The following is an 18,182-nucleotide window of genomic DNA, read 5'->3' on the forward strand; positions in this document are numbered from 1 at the left end:
ACAGCCCAGAGCGTGGAGCCTGCTCTGGATTCTGTGTCCCTTGCTCTCTTCCCCTTCTCCTTGTGCACTCTGTCTCTCAAAAATAAACAAACACTAAAAAATAAAAATAAAATTTAAAAACTATATTTGTTAAAACCATCTTTTCACCAGTCAGTGGTAACACGTGATCATCCTCTTACTACTTATGTTGCCACTGGCAATGTAAACTTGTACAACCGCTATAGATGACAGTTTTGGCAAAATCTATCAAAATTGCAGGATGTGTATAGCCCTTTGACCTGGCAGTTTCTCTTTTAAGAGAATGATATGACTGAAAGTATGCAAAATGTACAAATTAGTCATTGTAATCTTGGTTCATAAAGCAAAAGATTGGAGATAGTCTGATTATCCATCAGTACGGCACCATAATACACCATAATGTAAGGTTTTGCAGCTTATATATATTTAGAGAGAGAAGGAGGAAAGGAGAGCAATAAATAAGGAAAAAGCAGCATCCTTGATAGAGTACAGTAGTATAGAAGCAGAGTTCAGAAGAACTGTTACCATCTGTATATAACACGCAGGGTGGAAGGGCACTGAACAGAGTATACTTGCTTGTTGTGGTTCATAGACTTTGTGGAAAAGTGCATAAAGAACTGGAAACATTTCATGCCTTTGGGAAGGAGAACTGGGTGGCTAGAAGCTAGGACTGTTCATATGCTTGTACCTTTTAAATATTGAATCCTCCAAAATTAAATTCACATATAGCAGTTGCGTATTTTGAATTGTTAGGATGTAAATTATCTGTCTTCTTTGTGGTAATTACAACCAGATGTAATCAATTTTATAATTATTTGGCCAGAAGTTCTGGAAGTACTTGCATTTCTGTTATAAAATTGAATCCTTTTGTTTCAGGATCTCCGGCGGAACTATCTCCTACTACTCTTTCCCCTGTTAATCATAGTTTGGGTAAGTGGCAAATTCTTCCTCCCCTCACCATTGTACACTATATCCGTTAATTAAATGTCTTCTCTGATCCTTATTTTTCGTATCCATGAGAAACAGATCCCAATGAATAATCAAATGATTGTTCAAATTCGTGCTTTTTAAAAATGATAATTTGCCTTAATACTATTAAAACTGTTTTCTATTGGCACACTGAGTATAAAAACTGAATAAATCTTTCTATCCATGGAATCATATTCTTTATGGAAGATTTTATGACATTCTGGCTAGATTTATATGGCTATGTTTATTTTATGATATTTTGTAATAGCAATTACTAATATAAATGGTGTGTATCAATTTATCTGTTGATACACACACACATATCACAAATGTGCATGGGTTATGGGAGATTGTGTGTGTCTGTGTGTGTGTACATGGTGTAGTTTATTCTTGGCCTTTGTTTTACCTCAGTATTTCCCAGTTTCTCTTTCGTTTCTACACATTAGGAATTTATTCTTCAAAATTTTCATGATATTCCTTGTCTTTTAATCAAAATTATAGAAGTTAAATTCATGTGGTCCTAGTTTTCCCATGAAATATGTAGATTCTTTTGATTCTATATTCTGTTTCTACTTACATGCTTTTTGTGTTTTATTACTTTCTGTTTCTTGTATATGCGTGGGTTTTCTATTTTTGTAACTAGGGTAACTCACCGAGAATCTCATGTTAAAATAGACAATGTCAAAAATATGTCGTTATTTTGTGTTCTATGATTATGATAGAATTTTCTTCTTGTGGCTTTTGACTCAGTCCTTGCTCCAGCTTTATTCCACTATATCCTACCAAAAATTAGTTTTATTACATAATTTGATTCACTTTACCCATGATGGTTTTATATTTGAACAGGAACTAGGATAAAACTAATGGTAGAACATGACCCACCAGAAAGTCTAAAAAAGGTGTTTGAAGATTAGATGACATAATGAGATGGGGGAAATTTGAAAAATTGAAAATCCGGTATGATCTCATGGAGACTGGAATCTGTGGTGTAAATGTTGAGCCTGCTCCCCGAGCTACAGCCAGTGTAGGCTGGCCTAGAGCATGTGCAGATACCTGATGATATTCAATCTTTTCTTGGCTTGAACTGTTCACACAACATTTCTTGCTTTTATGGGTTTGGTTTTTTTCCCCAGATTTGCAGCCAGTTACTTACTCAGAACCTGCATTTTGGTGTTCAATAGCATATTATGAATTAAACCAGAGGGTTGGAGAGACCTTCCATGCATCACAGCCCTCACTCACTGTAGACGGTTTCACAGATCCATCAAATTCAGAGAGGTTCTGCCTAGGGTTGCTCTCCAACGTCAACCGAAATGCCACCGTAGAAATGACAAGAAGACATATAGGTATGTGTTTTTACCTTGCGTGAAGAACCAATGCCGTATACTCATAACGTGAGCACCGTGTGGTTTACCACATCAGAAGGGCGTGTGCAGAAACTCCTGCCTTGTCTTTTGGCGGTTTCAGTGCACAGCTTCGCTGCTCTAATAGCTTCGCTGCTCTAATAGATCTGCAGACTCTTACCTTCGGCCTCTTTATTTGGCACCCTTGATTCCGGGAAGTCCTTCAATAAATGCGTGTTAAAATTACTTTGCTGCACCTCTGCCAGTCAGAAAATTGTTGTGTTCCGATTTCAGAATTCTAATTTTAACAAACCATGACTTTTTTCCAGTTTGTTGATGTCTCCAAGTATTTCCCCTTCAGGGAATAATATGTTATACAATTGAATCTGTTCACCATTAATCTGAAGTAAGATTATTTTATTATTAAATTTTTTTAATGTTTATTTTTGAGAGAGGGCTGTGGGAGGAGAGGCAGAAAGAGAGGGAAACACAGAATCTGAAGCAAGCTCCAGGCTCTGAGCTGTCAGCACAGAGCCTGACATGGGGCTCAAACCCACAAACCGCCAGATCATGACCTGAGCAGAAGTTGGACACTAACTGACTAAGCCACCCCTGAAGCAAGATATTTTGAACAAGAATTACTATTTAATAGTTCAAAAGATAATTCAGAGGATCTCAAAATGTAGTCCCAGACACCCTTTCAGAAAGTTTGTGAGGTCAAAACTCTTTTCATAATGGTACTAAGATGCTGTTTGCCTTTTCCCCCCACTCTCGTTCACCCGTGAATGTACAGTGAAATATACCAGAGCAACAAGGCATATGATTTGCAAGAGATTGCATGTGCAGTCTGATGAGAATCCAACTCTCTTAAGCCAGACATTAGAGAGCTTTGCAAAAATGTAAAACATTGCTATTCTCACTAATTTGGGGGGAGGGGAAGTAGTTATTTTTCATAAACATGTTATTTATGTCAGTATGTAATTTATTATTTAGAGCTTTAAATGAATTAATAGATGTTTTTGAATCACGGTTTTAATATCTAATGTGCTAAATTTCTATAGATGCAATCCACATAAATAACAGCTGAGTCTCTAGTAGTTTTTTGGCAGTGAGTTAGAAAAAGTATGACTACTATAACTGAACACAGTTCTCATTTCCTTAAAGTAACCTCTTTTAACAGTAGTTTACTTCTGTTTCTAATGAATTAACCATTGCCTCTTATGAGAAATCATGCTGGTCACTGAAGAGGAATGTCATTCTGCCAGCGTGCTGTTAACCGAAGAGGTCTGTTAACTTTGCTTTGTGTGGAATATCTCAACTCTTGCTTGATATACAAATTTTTTATAATCTTAGGTATCTGGTAGGTAAGGAAGACTTCCGAATACCCACTCTGCCTTAACTAAAATAATTCTGTTTTTGCCTGTGTTTTAACTGGGGTTCTGTACAAAAATTTAACAGGTTTCCTCTACCATATTTTCTTCTCTGGATAATTTTAGATTGCTATAATTAATGGATTTACCATCAATTTCTAACACTGTTTGGTTTTGATGAGGGACTATTGCTTGGAAAATCTCTGCTCTTTTTTCTTCTTTTCCTCATGGCCAAGTATATGTTGGGTTATGTTACAAATATTCCCAGAGCAGGGCATCAGGTTCTGTGTTTATGTATTAAATGTTTCATTGGTTTTCATTTGCTGTGTAACCTGTTACCACACACCTACCCAGCCTGAAACAACACAGATTTATGATCTCACAGTGTCTGCAGGTCAGGAGTCCAGGCATGGGTTAGGAGTCTCCTCAGGATCTCAAAAGGGGAAACCGTGGCGTTGACTTTGTTCTGTTCTTCTCTCGAGCTTGAGGGCCTCTTCCAGGCTCATGTGATTGTGACAGGGTTCACTTCCTTGAAGTTGTAGCACTGAGGTCCTCATTTCCTGCAAACTGACAGCTAGCAGCTAGTCTCAGCAAGTGGAGGCCACCTGCATTCCTTGCCACATGGACCCTCCATCTTCACGATCAGCAGCTGAGAATCTCTGCTGTTGAGCCATCTCACCCACACATTGAATCACATTCACCAGGGACAGCCCAGTCCTTTTTAAGGGCCATCATCTGATTAAGTGAGGCCCACTAAAGGAGACTCTCTTTCTTGAGGTCAGTAGATTTGAGACCTTGATTACATCTGAAAAATCCCTTAAAAGTAGCACCTAGATTTGTGTTTGACTGAATAATAGAAAAGATGTTTTACACACCAGTAGTGAGAATCTTAGGTGCTGTCTGAGATCTCTACCTTTCACAGTTGGGTTTTTTAAATCCTTATATTGCTGATGTTTTGTGTGTATTTGTCAGATTCTGAAAGAAGTATTTTAAAATCTTCCAGCATAATTTTTTTCTCCCGTAGTTCTGCTTATCCACCTAGGGATTTGCTGGTCACCTTAATATATAATTTTAAAAAGGGCAAATGACTCTAACTTCTTGATGATTTTATTCACTTTTGTCTGAACCTTAGTGGTATCTTTAAGGAAATACTCTATTAAAACGAAGGCATATTTATCCAAACGGTTAATTCCTTTAAACTTAACTCCATTTATTTTACATATTTTAAAATAATATATAATTTGTATGAAATTCTTAATTTTACTATACATGTGCTTTTTTACGTAGTTTTCATACTTTTGATAAGCATGTATTTCTTTCAAATCAATAAAATCTTTGTTAAAAAAATACTTGGAAAAATATAGAGTGGTATGTTTCAGTGTTAGATCTCAGAAAAGCATTGCTGTGGAAAAGGTTATCAAAATACCTCCTGTCATTTTAATACTCCTCCAAGAAGACTCTCCCAAAGTCATGCTGAAACAGGAGAGGTTCTAAAGCTAATCCCACGTGTATTTTGTTTCAGGACGAGGAGTCCGCTTGTATTACATAGGTGGAGAAGTTTTTGCAGAGTGCCTAAGTGACAGTGCGATCTTCGTGCAGAGCCCCAACTGCAATCAGAGATACGGCTGGCACCCGGCAACGGTGTGTAAAATCCCACCAGGTACGGATGCATCCGCGGCAGCAAACCTGTTGGGTCACTTGCTGAGTTTCTCTAGTTGCTATTAATTTTACGAATCAGGTGATTGGCGTCCTTGCATTGTAAGATCTGTAGCCCCTTTAAAATCATTTCCTTGATTGTGATATTCTTTTCACACTTTTTTTTTTTTTTTTTTTTGGTTTTCAATTCTAGGTTGTAACCTGAAGATCTTCAACAACCAGGAATTTGCTGCTCTTCTGGCTCAGTCTGTTAATCAGGGTTTTGAAGCCGTGTATCAACTAACTAGAATGTGCACCATAAGAATGAGTTTTGTGAAAGGGTGGGGAGCTGAATACCGGTACGGAATACACATTCAGTTCTTGAATTTCCACAACGTGTACTTCAGTTTTCCCCCATTCATTGTATCTTTTGGAGTTCACATGTACCTGTCTTTCTTAAGGTTATGGGGTCAGCAGAGAGTATTCAAAATAACAAAAGGGAGGTGGAGGTCTCTACATTCAAAACTGCTGCAAATTCCTGTGCTAGCATTACAGAAGACATAATTAGAGCCTGTGCAGACATGCGCTGTAGCGTAATGCAGGGTGTTAAATCCCACAAAAAGGGTTTACTTGAAGGCTCAGGTCAGTTCATGGAAGGAGAGGCACTTTCACGGAGGCTCCGGGAAGCCTTTGGCACATGGTCTGTGTCTGACAGACGCACGGGAGGTCTGCGAGGTGTTGAAGGGTTGGGACACAGTAATCCTGGTGACAGAATGCAGTTCAGTGTCTCTGGAGTATAGGAAATAAAGGAGAAGGAGGCTGGACAGATAAGTTGGCCAGTTGACTATAGGTTAAGAGGTAGAACTTTATTCTGTAATAGAAGAGGGTACATCCTTCCTACCCCCACACTCCTTTCCACCCTCCGTTTGTTCTCTGTATTTAAAAGTCTCTTAGGGTTTGGCTTCCTCTCCATAACTATACGTATTATGTATATATTTTTTCTCCCCTTTCCCTTCCCCCATGGTCTTGTGCTATGTTTTGGAGGCAGTACCTCATTCATTTCTGCATGGCTAAGAATTTCTGTTATCTTTTATATATATATAAGATTGCAAAAAATGGTTCAAATGAATACTTATTTGGAAATAGTCTCAAAAAATTTGATCATTTGCCCAGTGCAGAAATATGATGCCCTTAAAGAATGGTAGCAGAAATTTGGTGGATGCATGGTAAGTGGTGGAGACGGGACTTGATGAAAGCTTTCCTTAACTCTTCGCACCCTCTCCAAGGATACTAGTCGCAATTACATAATTGAGTTTTATGGAAGCTAATTGGTCATCAGGGGATAAGATAGATTAAGTTATTACCAAATTAAACCGTGGATTGGATTCCACATCAGAGAAAGGGAAGACTTCCTCAGCATATTTAAGGCTAGAATTCTAAGTAAAATACTTTGCTTGTTCCTGCTCATACTGCTCGCTGTCTGAGCACCTGCACACGAACGTACTCGTATAGTGTAGTACTAGCGTTCCTGTTCTGTCCAGTAGTTGGGGCCCTTCTTCAGAATGTATTTATTTTGTTTCATTTGGACCTGATTCTGTATCTTGAGCAAATTTTGGGAGGTGTGTGCCTCTTGAGATCATGAGACGTGAGGTCTGCTGGTTGAATGCTTTTACAAAAATACATATTGTGCTATATGTTTGTATCCTAGAAGGAAGACTTGTCATTATTTTGTCCAAGTTCTATTAGTAGAATACTTAATTTTGTGACTTTTCTCTTTTGTTTTAATCATTTCCCTTTTGAGATATGATGTCTTTAAAGAATGCCGAGTTCCTTTTTGCCTTGGACTTCAATCGGCCTGAGTTGATATTAAAAATTAGATTCAAATGGTTACTATCTGACACCAGGCTTCAGGTCACACATTTGTTTTCTTCAAAAGATTAGAATATTACAGAACATGGTAGCAGAAATTTGGTGGAATTAAACCTGAACCGCAGCGCTCAGGGAGAAGTCCATGGATGTCTGTAGGTCTCCTGCTAACAATAGCTTTAATGGGCGCAGAGAGGTACTGCCCTTCATGCATGGCTGACTCTGCCGTTCATTAACCCAGAGAGAACTTAAATTCCGTAATTATGAGAAGCAGTAACCTGCAAATGTTTTTATTGGTATAGAGTCAGATATGTGTACTTTGGATAATACAGTAGCTTCCATTAGTATTTCCTTTAGCAATAATGTCAGATACTCATATATCTGTGAACTATTCGTGGTTACCAGGAACCTTTTATCCTTAATGACCCTGGAGCTGAGGAAGAAATCTAATGGTTAGATTTCTAAAACTATCTTTCATTTTCTTAAACACCAGCATGTTTGCCAGTGTTAAGAAAAAAAATCAGGAAATGTAGCGAACAGGAAATATAGATGTGCAAAGAATTTATACTTGGGAAATATGCCTGAGTAGAGAGGATTGGTCCTGAAGTGAGTAAATAGGGGGTAAATAAGTTCTCAGGTGCATTTTTGTGCCCAAGTAACAACCTTCTGAAACCTAGTTATTCCCCTTTCAGTGACCCAGATTAAGAATTATTCCCTAAGGTTAAACTAATCTAGTAATAAATGATCTGATTGAAAACAAACTGAGAAATATGCAGAAGTCAGCAAATGACAGAATCAAAATTAAAAGAGATCTTGGCAAAATCCTGCGGAATGCGTGATCTGAGGGAGAGGTAGAAGGCAGGAGAAACTTTATGTGAAGAACAACGGAAAGAACAGAGGGGAAGATGAAGAAGGGTCAGTCTTGTGTCTGCCTCATGGATAAAGTGAGTGAACTTGTGAAATGTGCCAGTGCGTTTTTAGGCTGCATAAACCAAAATGCAGTATCTACGTCAAAATAAGACACTGAGTCTGTACAGATTGGATTTGAGACTGTTGTATTATGTCCTATGTGTCATGTTTTAGGAATGATCACATACCAACATGCCTTAGTATATGTCTCAGACCCTGAGACAAGGATTCAAATGCAAGTCGTTTGTTCAGGAAATGGAGGAAACACTGGTAAGAAAGGAGGAAGTAGCGACATGAGGTAGGGGAGGGAAGGCAGCCAATACCATTCTTAAGCCCTCTGCTGTACGGGTAGGTCATTTGAGCATATTCCCCCAAGAAAACTTGGGAAATAGTAACAAACGTACAGTCTTATCCCACCCAGAAGGAAAGGAAACTGGACATTTAAATGTCAATCCCTTGTCACTGGGTGAGGGCTGCTCCCGGGGAGGTGAGTTTCCAGCACTTGCAGTCTGATGCACATGTGGCCAGAGCAGAGAGGTTCTCAGGCACAGAAATTCAGATACATGCACCTGCAGGTTTGCTAGAGAACACTGAAAAATCCAAAGGTTCTAGTGGGACACTGACACCATCTGCTCCAGAAAATCACAGCCTTTGAAATACAGTTTTAAATTCTATCGAGCGTGTGTTGCTTGGAGATGAAGAGTTGATAATGGCCTTTCCTATGTTTGAAGGGCTGTCTTGCTGAAGACGCAAGCAGACTAGCCACCTTACTGTATATAATAAATAAGAACTAAAGGCAGGATGTGTAAGTGACAGGATGTCATGGAGCAGTTTGTCATTCCCAGAGTCTCCCGTGGCGTGGAAGTGTTAAAGGTGTTTCTTACTAAGAAGCCTCCAGGATGCTTCTAACAGGGATGTTCTTTGGTTTGTCAGGGAAAAGCTGAACTCCAACTCTTAACATTGTGTAATCAGCTTCGGTCAGAATTCTGTTTTGTTGTGGTACACTTGAAATTTGAACCCTGTTCCACTTAGACTTCCGTTGGTATTTGAGTATTCTCTGTTCTGTAGTTGAGTAGTAAGTAAGGTAACTATATTCTGGTTTGCTTGAGGCAGTGCTGGTTGGAGTCTCTTATTCTGGTGTGATTATTACTAGTGACTACATTCCCTTTTTTTTTTTTTAATGTTTACTTATTTTTGAGAGAGAGTGCGCGAGTGAAGAGAGCACACATGCACGAGAGCAAGCACAAGTGGGGGAGGGGCAGCGAGAGAGAGGGAAACAGAATCTGAAGCAGGTTCCAGGCTCTGAGCTGTCAGAGCAGAGCCTGACGCCTGTGCTCGAACCCCACTGTGAAACCATGACCTGAGCTTGCTTCCGGAAGTTGGGTGCTCAACCATCTGAACCACCCAGATGCCCCTTATTTACTCTTAAAGGTGTCTCATTTTGGATGGTAAATAGGTCACCCTCCTAATTCTAATGAGAAGAGAAAACAGTGTTTTTGTTTATCTCTTTAAAAGCAAAACCAAAAAAGTCATTTTGAGTATTTTGTTAGACATTGAGGATTAAATCGTTTTCAAAGTAATCGCTATCCAGACTGAATGCCTGTTCAAAAGGATGTAGGTCTTAGTATATACAGCCTTTTAATTTATCTGAATTCTGAATGCATGTAGCTAAACATAGCCATGTTGTTCTCTTAATTTCATAATCATTTTCTTGTATTCTTTTAACTAGAAGGCAGACGGTGACAAGCACTCCTTGCTGGATCGAACTCCACCTGAACGGGCCTCTGCAGTGGTTGGACAAAGTGCTGACTCAGATGGGATCCCCTTCAGTGCGCTGCTCGAGCATGTCCTAAAGCCGCGGCACCAACCACGCGCCAGCAAAGACTTCATGTCACAACTCTCCGGTCATAGTGTTTGTGTGTGGTCCCCACGGACTGTTTGCTGTCCAAAAGTTCCAGAGAGAAAACAGCACTTGAGGCCTCATCAATTAAAGCACCTTGTGGAATCGGTTTCCTATATTCGAATATTAGATGGGAAAATTAGTGTCTAGAAATTCCCTCCCATAAAGGAGAAAGAGAAGATTTTTAAAGACTTGACTAATGTCTTGTTGGGCATAAAACTGAGTGTCCCAAAGGTTTATGAATACCAGTAGTAGTTATGTGTACAGGTAATGTATCATGATCCAGTATCACAGTATTGTGCTGTTTATATACATTTTTAGTTTGCAGAAATTAGGTGTGTGTGTGTGCTGCTTCTTGATTTAGGCAAGCCTTTATAAAGTTACAGTACCTATTCTGTTATTCCCACTTCGTTATTTTTGTGTGTCTTTTTTAATATATAATATATATCAAGATTTTCAAATTATCATTTAGAAGCAGATTTCCCTTGTAGAAAAACTAATTTTTCTGCCTTTTACCAAAAAATAAACTCTTGGGGGAAGAAAAGTGGATTAACTTTTGAAATCCTTGACCTTAATATGTTCAGTGGGTCTTAAAACAGTCCTTCTTTTTGTGTTATTTACTGCTAACTCTCACCATAAGGAAAGTTTGCAGAAAATCTTTTCAGACCTCTTCATTCCTGCTTTTGCCCTGATACCAAAACTGTGTAGCGTGACACCCATCACTAGTAATGGCGGCACTGACACTGCCAGCGCCAGTTGGTTCTGGGGCACATCCCGAGTTCATGTGGAGTAAGTCCCTGTGTCTCACAGCAGATTTCAGCGGATAGTAATGGGCTTGCGTAACCAAGCAGTCTGGTGACTTACCCTTGCACCTCATAAAAACACAAGTGGCAGTATACTTATTTTCAGGGATATGCTACAGTTATTTCAGTATATCTTTTTTTTTTAAAGCCAATCTCTAGATATAAACACTCTTTTTTAAAGGCTATTTTAAAATATTTCAATAGCAGACCTAGTGCTCTTCGAGTTTCATTTGATTTAGTTCCAGATTGTATTAGGAAATGGACCTTTTTGTAAATGTAATTGCTTCTGCGCAATACCCACAAAAGTGATGTTGAGGTATGATCAGCAGGTAAAGGCCGTCTGTTTTTAAAGTACGTTGTATTAAATTTATAATGTGTATGTTTCTTTACCTAATTATGAATTGAGAATTTTAAAAATTGGAGAAGCAGCAATTTACTAGCAAGGTTTTTTTTAGCTTATTATTACCTACAGTTGGAGGTGTTCTTAGCTAATCCCGGATATGTGGTTGACTGTTAGAACCAGTGACCTTTTGCTCTGCCCTGAGAGATCCCCAGAGCTCTGTCGTCAGTCGGCTCGGCAGCAGATAATCCTTGTGTCTGATGTTAAGTCTGAAGTTGAAACAGTTCTCGTTGGCATCTCTTTAGGAATGGAAAACAGCCACTTCTGGCCCCCTGCTAGTAAATGTTCATATTTTTGAAGATAGACACCTTTGGTACTTGTTCTTTGAAACCATATCATTTTCAGTACTCTCAGTAGTTGGTTGGTTTCTATTAGATATTCCCCATCTTCCTGTATTTGTGTGTACATGTATGTGCTCATGTAAACTTGATATGCTGATTATTGTTTCAACAATTGCTTACTGTTCACCTGTTAGGTGTGCCAGGAACTTTCTTTGCCTTGGGTAAAGGTGGACAAGACTGATCTGGTCCCTGCCTTGGCTGAGACATCAGTTACTGTAACCCTTAATCAGCTCATTTGTCTATGAAGGAGATAGGGGACTGAGGGAGAGCATGACAGGGAGGCTTCGCCAGGGAAGTGATGCTTGTGCTGACAAGCGATGCGGGAAGGGAAGGGAGCAAGGCACGGGGGAAGCCTTCCTGTGGCAAAGAGAGTGGCATCAAATGCAAATGCTCATTTCGGAGGAGACCCGTTACTAAGTCTGAATGCTTACGTAGAAGTCTCTACACGGATGCAAACTCGAGGATCAGAAGGGTTCTGTGATCTGTAATAGTTGAGGGTGGCCTTATTTTGTGACAGATGGCTTCGTGTGTTCAAATATGACCACTGTTGGGCTGGCTGGAGGTACCCAGGACACAGGGTACTTGCGCTTACTTGAGAACTTGTGATGCTGGGGAACAGTTCCGGGGGCAGAGAACCACCTTGAAAGTGGTAGAAGGTTCTGGCAGTCAGCTCCTCTGGCGCTGTGAAGTGAAGCAGTGCCAGCTGTGGTGACGCGTCTACAGCCATGTTGGGAGTCTCCTGTGCACCAGGAAACTGAGACGCAGTTCTTTGGGGGCACCTGTAGTACTGGGGCTTGCGCCTGGCCAGCAGTTGACTGTTGCTGTTCGATGATTTACGTGCTTTTTAAGGAGATGCTGTGTTTACCTTCTGTTCGGTCTGCGGCCTAAGTTTTGTTGATCCCTCCCTCCCCCGCTCCACCATTGGGGTTGTTTTCATTCTTCTGAGTGATAAGTTCTCCTCTCTGTCGAATTTTGTCTTTATTTAAGTTAGCAAGTTATTTAGAATTCCCTCTCCACAGTGCCGATAATTTTCTCTGTTTCACGTGAGAACTGAGTGAACATGTTTTCTGTCACATTTCTAAGATGAATGGTGGTTTGCATGGAAGAGTCCACAGAGGGACGTCGTGGGGAATCAGAGCTGGTGACGTTCCCACAGACTTTGGTTTAACCAGTGGCAGCTTCATTTTTATCCTGTGATGGAGTTCTATTATAGATTTCTTTTTAAAAAAGAGTTTTACTGCTTTAAAAAAAAAATTTGAAAAGTCTGTGTAAGCACTGTTTGGGATCAGAACACATGACTGGACTTTGGCCCACTTGTAGGAATAGCCCTGCTTGTGTTCTTTCCTCCTGCTTCAGCGAACCTGTCTGATTCGGGTTGAGCTACGCTGGGTATGCTAATTATCCAGAATGCCATCCATTCATTCCGTACACATCTATTGATGTCTGCTCTTTATCCGGCCGTGGTAGTAGGTGCTCGGTCATGAAGAGAACGGGGATTTAGTCCTGGTCCTCACGCTGGGGGTTACTCCTCTCAGGACCTGCCACTTTGCCAGAAGGAAATCTGCCTAATTTTTCTCAAAAGCTAAATACTGGTATTCTGTATTCTTAATTCTGTATTCCAAGTATATAATTGCAAATTGTTTAATATCTAGTTTGGTGGTTGTCTTTTTTTTTTTCTAACTTTAAACCATAGGCAATTTTGCTTGATTCTTCTGCTTTTAAATGTGTCACATTTTCTTCTTTGTTAAAATTACTTTAATTTCAGTTTATTTGTGCCTTTTAGGTCAGTTTCGATCAAGACTAAGACACTGAAGGTGAAGAACAATCAGTCTGGTATCTTGCTAATAGAAATCAAGGAAAGGATTATATATATACCCAGTTGGTTTCTCTACCTCTTCCAAAAGCCGTCCAAATATACCTTTAAGATCTTTCTGTCTCTCCCCCTCCACCCCAATAAAAATGCTTTTGAGCATTTATTCAATAATCAGCACCTTCCCTGGTCTGGTTGATGGTGAGTTATAAAGTAATACAAGAGAACGTTCACTTTGCTTAAAATTTGTCTTTATGTCCTCTCTCTCTCTTTCAAATTACATGATAATTTCACAGACTGCCCCCTTCCACACCATCTCCCACGTCTCTTCAGATAACTAAGTAGTCTGTGGACATGAACAACACATGATCTTTTCTCATACTCTGATCCAATTCACCAATGCTTAGACATGGCAAATTATGCCCAGTTTCTTTGCTTCATGAGCTTTACTTTGCCAATTCTTGATAATTCATCAACTGAATTGTATTCTTCCTTCCTTCCTCATGACAGAACATCTCTCTTGTGATCTTGCTGGTCGCCCTCTTTCCAACCTTGTTTTATCTGCAGACATCAGAATGTTTCTCTCCACTGACCTTTACTAAAGACCAAAAACGATGGTGCTTTTCATACCCAGGGTCCTAATTTCTTCACCATGAAGGCTGATGTTGTTCCAGTTGGTCACTCCCTTAAATCGTACAGATGGCTGGGAAATTCTCTCCAGTTAAATGTCTTTGTTGACTACTAAATAGCATGAATTACAGATTCTGTTTTAAATCCTGTTTGGGATTAGGAACTTCTCCAGCAGTCGCAACTGACGACTTTCTTGTAACGCCGGCCCATTTCCACCTTGGAGTATTTTGGGTTGATGGTGCATGGTCTCTCAAGGTGGTCAGAATCCCACTGTTGAGTTCCTTTTATATCCTTTCAAGCTTTCATGAATATTTTATCTGTTCAGACTACCATTTATGTGTGGGGGCAAATCATCTCTTGGAGTGGCATTCCTGTGTTTGGAGCCTCACCCAGGAAATGTCAGCTATCCTAGATACAAACAGCCTCGTGATAGCCTTTATGGTAAGAACTTGTCTAATGTGCTCATGTAATTTCCTGAATAGGAACGGTTTTATCTTGGATATTATAGGTAACTTTATATATAGCATAACTGCCTTAAATCTTTTTAGTAGGAAACATTCTATTATGTGTGTGTATGGATTTATATGTACATACACACCTAGGAAAACCTTAACAGTAGGGGTCATTTATCTGCTTACATTTTAGCATCACTGAATAATTCTGTTGTTTAAATCTCAAATCTCACTGAGAGTTTCTTAATTTGCTTGCAGACATTTTCCTTTCAGACCTTCAGAGTAATTTATTTATTTTGCCAGAGTCCTCATTTGGCGGTTCAGTTAGTATGCCATTTTTAGGCAGCTTGATAATTAAGAATTATAACTGGAATTCACTAACATCAGAGAAAATTACGATAGACACCCATTCATTACATTATTATACATGCAGTGGTCTCTGGAAGGTATAGTGGGGGTTTTTTTTGTTTTTAATGTCCGATTGCCATTCCCTGTTCTTTTCGTCTTGGCTTAAGATTGCTAAACTGCTTAAGACACCTGGGAGGTAGCACTACCAAGTTAAGTTCTCCTGTAGTTAAGGGCAGCCTGAAGGTGGTTCAGACATGACTTTTTAGCAGAAACGGACTTTCCAGAGTTCTTTGGGTCTTCTCTGATTCCCAGACCTCTGACCAGAGGACGTTAGCCTAAGTTAACTTCAGTGTCCATTGGTTTGCTGCCATGAGGTCTGTAATAGACCCCACATTTCAGCACTGGTGGAGATGGAAGGGCCCTTGGGAGAATAATGCTTCTGTGGATGGAAGTGAGAAGGATTCATTAGCACCACACAAAGGACTTGTAGATTTTTCTCCAAAAAAATTTCCTGCAAAATTATGTTCTCCCACCCTCCAAAAAAATGAAAGCTCTTTGTTTCTCCAGAATTTTCAGTGGGGAGTTAAGGATTTACTTCCTATTTCTAGTTAAAGGTGATCGTTTTTGAACCATGAAATCCATAATATACTGAGATAAGTACAAAAGCGAAGACTTAGAACTCTAAAAATACCTCATTATATATTTTGTGTTTCACACTTCACTTTTCTTCTTTCTCTCTGGCTTTAAAGCTTTTGGCTATTTTACACTGTTAGTCACTAGATAACTTGCCATATTTCTGGTTCTATATTAAGTTCTACCCTTTACAATGCCGTAGCAGAAAGTTGATTCTCAGCATCTGTCTGTAGGGATAGAAGTCTTACTAAAAGTCTCTTCCAAAGAGGTTTTCCTTTTCCTTTTTATTTTTTTTTTTTCAGTAAGTCCCTTAAGAAATATATGTCTCATTATTCACGTTCTTGGATTGTTCAACAACAAAATACATTGGTGAGAATAGGGTGCTTATCTGGTGAATGTACATACCTGCTTTAAGAATGTCATCATTTGTTGGTTTATGTAACTACTGTGCACACAGACTAATAGGAGTCAGGAATCATCACGTACCAAGTAGGGGTAATCTGCATGGATTTAATTTTAAAAATCCTGTTTCTTGGCAAGACACAGAACCCAAATTGGTCATTTTTTAGACCAGCTATACCTCAGGCTTCATTTTTGCTTTTCTGACCCTGACTTTTGAGGCATAAATATTTCTGTCTTTTTATTAGCGATAGTGAAGCTGTGACACTAACCATTTTTACACAAGAGGGCAAAATAAGAAAAACTAGAGACGATGCTGAAAGCAGCTGTGCAGTTGTTGAACTAGATCACAGCGTCGTAGGCAAAATAAAAATGTTCCTATCTGAGAATACTCTTCGCCATCACTCCCAAGGCCAGACCTTCTGGCAGAACACTGTGATAAGTAACAGTTCCGGGCCTTTGTCCTCTGAGGGGACTGTCTCCAGTTGGCAGGCTTCTTTTCAAAACATGAAGCAAGAATGTGGGAAATAGTTGGCAAAGAGTGTTTTCACCTAAAAAAAGAAAATGAAAAGACATATAAAACTGAATTATTCATTTAGCTCTGAAAATCTCAGAAAGAGTCCGTGAAATACTATATAACTGGACAAAACCAGAAGCAGCTTTAGAAGATTTCCCTGAAAACAAGTTTCAAGAATGAACTTTTGTACACTGATCACTAATTTGTTTAGGTGCCACCAACTGTTCTTATAACTGACACCATTAAAAAAGAATCCACAGACTTCCTAGGAGCTCGCCATTACCAGTGCCCTCGGAGATTTTTTTGAGCAGATGCCCTCATAGGTAGCTTTATGATCTTGAAAATTCTTACCTTTTACCTAGTGATACTAAGGGAAGAGTGAGTGGTGTCCTCAGGGTGACTGATGGCCCTGGAGCACTTGGGGCTGAGGTGTTCCCCCCAACCCTGGGGAAGTCCTAAGAGTACTGGGAGGAATGGTCACCCTAGGTGTTCTTACGACTAATCCTCACTCCCTAAAATGTTGTTGTAGTTACAGTTAAGTTCAGCTGCCTCGGGGCTTGTCAACATTTCTGATACTTGGATATGCGTCCACTTGCTGTTGTGGACCGAATGTGAGATTCATAACAGATAACAGCAATGGCACCAACGTGGTGGTGAGACCAGCGCATTGTAATCCAGGGAAGGTAACTGGGGGGTTAGTGAAACAGAAGAGGCAATAGATAGCTTAAGTTCGTCAGAGCCTGTGTGTATATGGAAGTACAAAATCATGTCTTCTGTGGGGTTAAAGCTAATCTGAAATTTACATTTTTTACAGTAAGAGAAAACTGAGTGGTATTGTGGATGTCTTCTCGCTTGAGGGAAGATCTGGCCTTTGAGGCTCCAGCCTCTGCCACATTCCCCAGACTGTCCTGCTCAAGAAGTCAGAATGTAGTGTTTATTCTCAGTGACTGTCGTATTGAGATTGCTAACTGCGTCAGCCAGTGGCCGGGGAAGAAAGTGGGTGTCCAGATCCAGACTGAGCGGTGCCCTCAGTTTTGATAGCCCCCCACCCCTCGGTGCTTACCAGCTAGAGTGCCAAGCACGGGAGGTGAGATGCCTCTAAGACAGCATTAATTCTGTAATGCAGTATGTGAGGGAGGCAGAGTGTCGTCGTTTCCCTGTGGTCGTCCTCGGAGCCTGCGTGCTCTGTGCACTGTGACGTAGATGGTAGGCGTGTTCTTTGTAAGCTTTAATCCTACGGTTGTCAAAAGTATGACGTGGTTCCGTTTTTTCTTTTTTAAACGATGAGCTGAGGCTTTATTGCAGCTGGTTTTCAAGTTAAAATTGTGAAATACTGATTTCCTTCCCTCCGCCCACACCAAATATTTTAGTCTATTTAAAGTACAAAAAAAAAAAAATAGTTCTACTTAAGAAAACATTGCTTAAATGTCCTGTGATTTCTGGTCAATTTTTATATATATATTTGTGTGTGTCTGTATGTGCTCTCACTTTTTACCTTGTTTGCTCTCTACCTGTGTTACCAGTACTGTCACCATTGAAAGGTGAACATTTTTCCTAGCATTAAAGAAAAAAAGCTATTTGAGTTGTTTACCATGTTATTATGGGACTAATTCTTAATTGTCTTAATTGATTTTAACTTAAACTGATCTTTCTTAGAGGGGATTCTATTTTGCAGTCCACACCCTAAATTGTATGGAAACAAACAAAATGTGTATGTTTCACATAATGGCAGCATGATACTAAGAGTTCATCTTTTTCTTTAAGTTTTGTGCTATTTAAAAAGTTTATTCCCCACCCCCCCACCCCCCCGGCAAACAGATGCACACTGCTTAACATCCT

The 18,182-nt window shown here is 39.7% G+C and overlaps 1 protein-coding gene across 3 annotated transcripts in view; it reads left to right on the forward strand.

Annotated features, from left to right (window-relative positions):
- Nucleotides 1-17,925, forward strand: part of SMAD2 (SMAD family member 2) — an 82,950-nt gene extending 65,025 nt beyond the window's left edge. For 2 of the 3 annotated variants that reach the window (XM_029922598.1, XM_029922597.1), the window contains 5 exons: nt 895-948; nt 2,121-2,333; nt 5,223-5,360; nt 5,550-5,694; nt 9,840-17,925. In XM_029922598.1, coding sequence (XP_029778458.1) covers nt 895-948; nt 2,121-2,333; nt 5,223-5,360; nt 5,550-5,694; nt 9,840-9,963 — 674 coding nt within the window. In that variant the 3' untranslated portion in view covers nt 9,964-17,925. The remainder of the gene's footprint in view (nt 1-894; nt 949-2,120; nt 2,334-5,222; nt 5,361-5,549; nt 5,695-9,839) is intronic. The other variant, XM_029922599.1, reaches the window with a different exon arrangement.
- Nucleotides 17,926-18,182: the final 257 nt, after the last annotated feature.

This window comes from Suricata suricatta, chromosome 14, assembly GCF_006229205.1.
Source record: "Suricata suricatta isolate VVHF042 chromosome 14, meerkat_22Aug2017_6uvM2_HiC, whole genome shotgun sequence".
NCBI lineage: Eukaryota > Metazoa > Chordata > Mammalia > Carnivora > Herpestidae > Suricata > Suricata suricatta.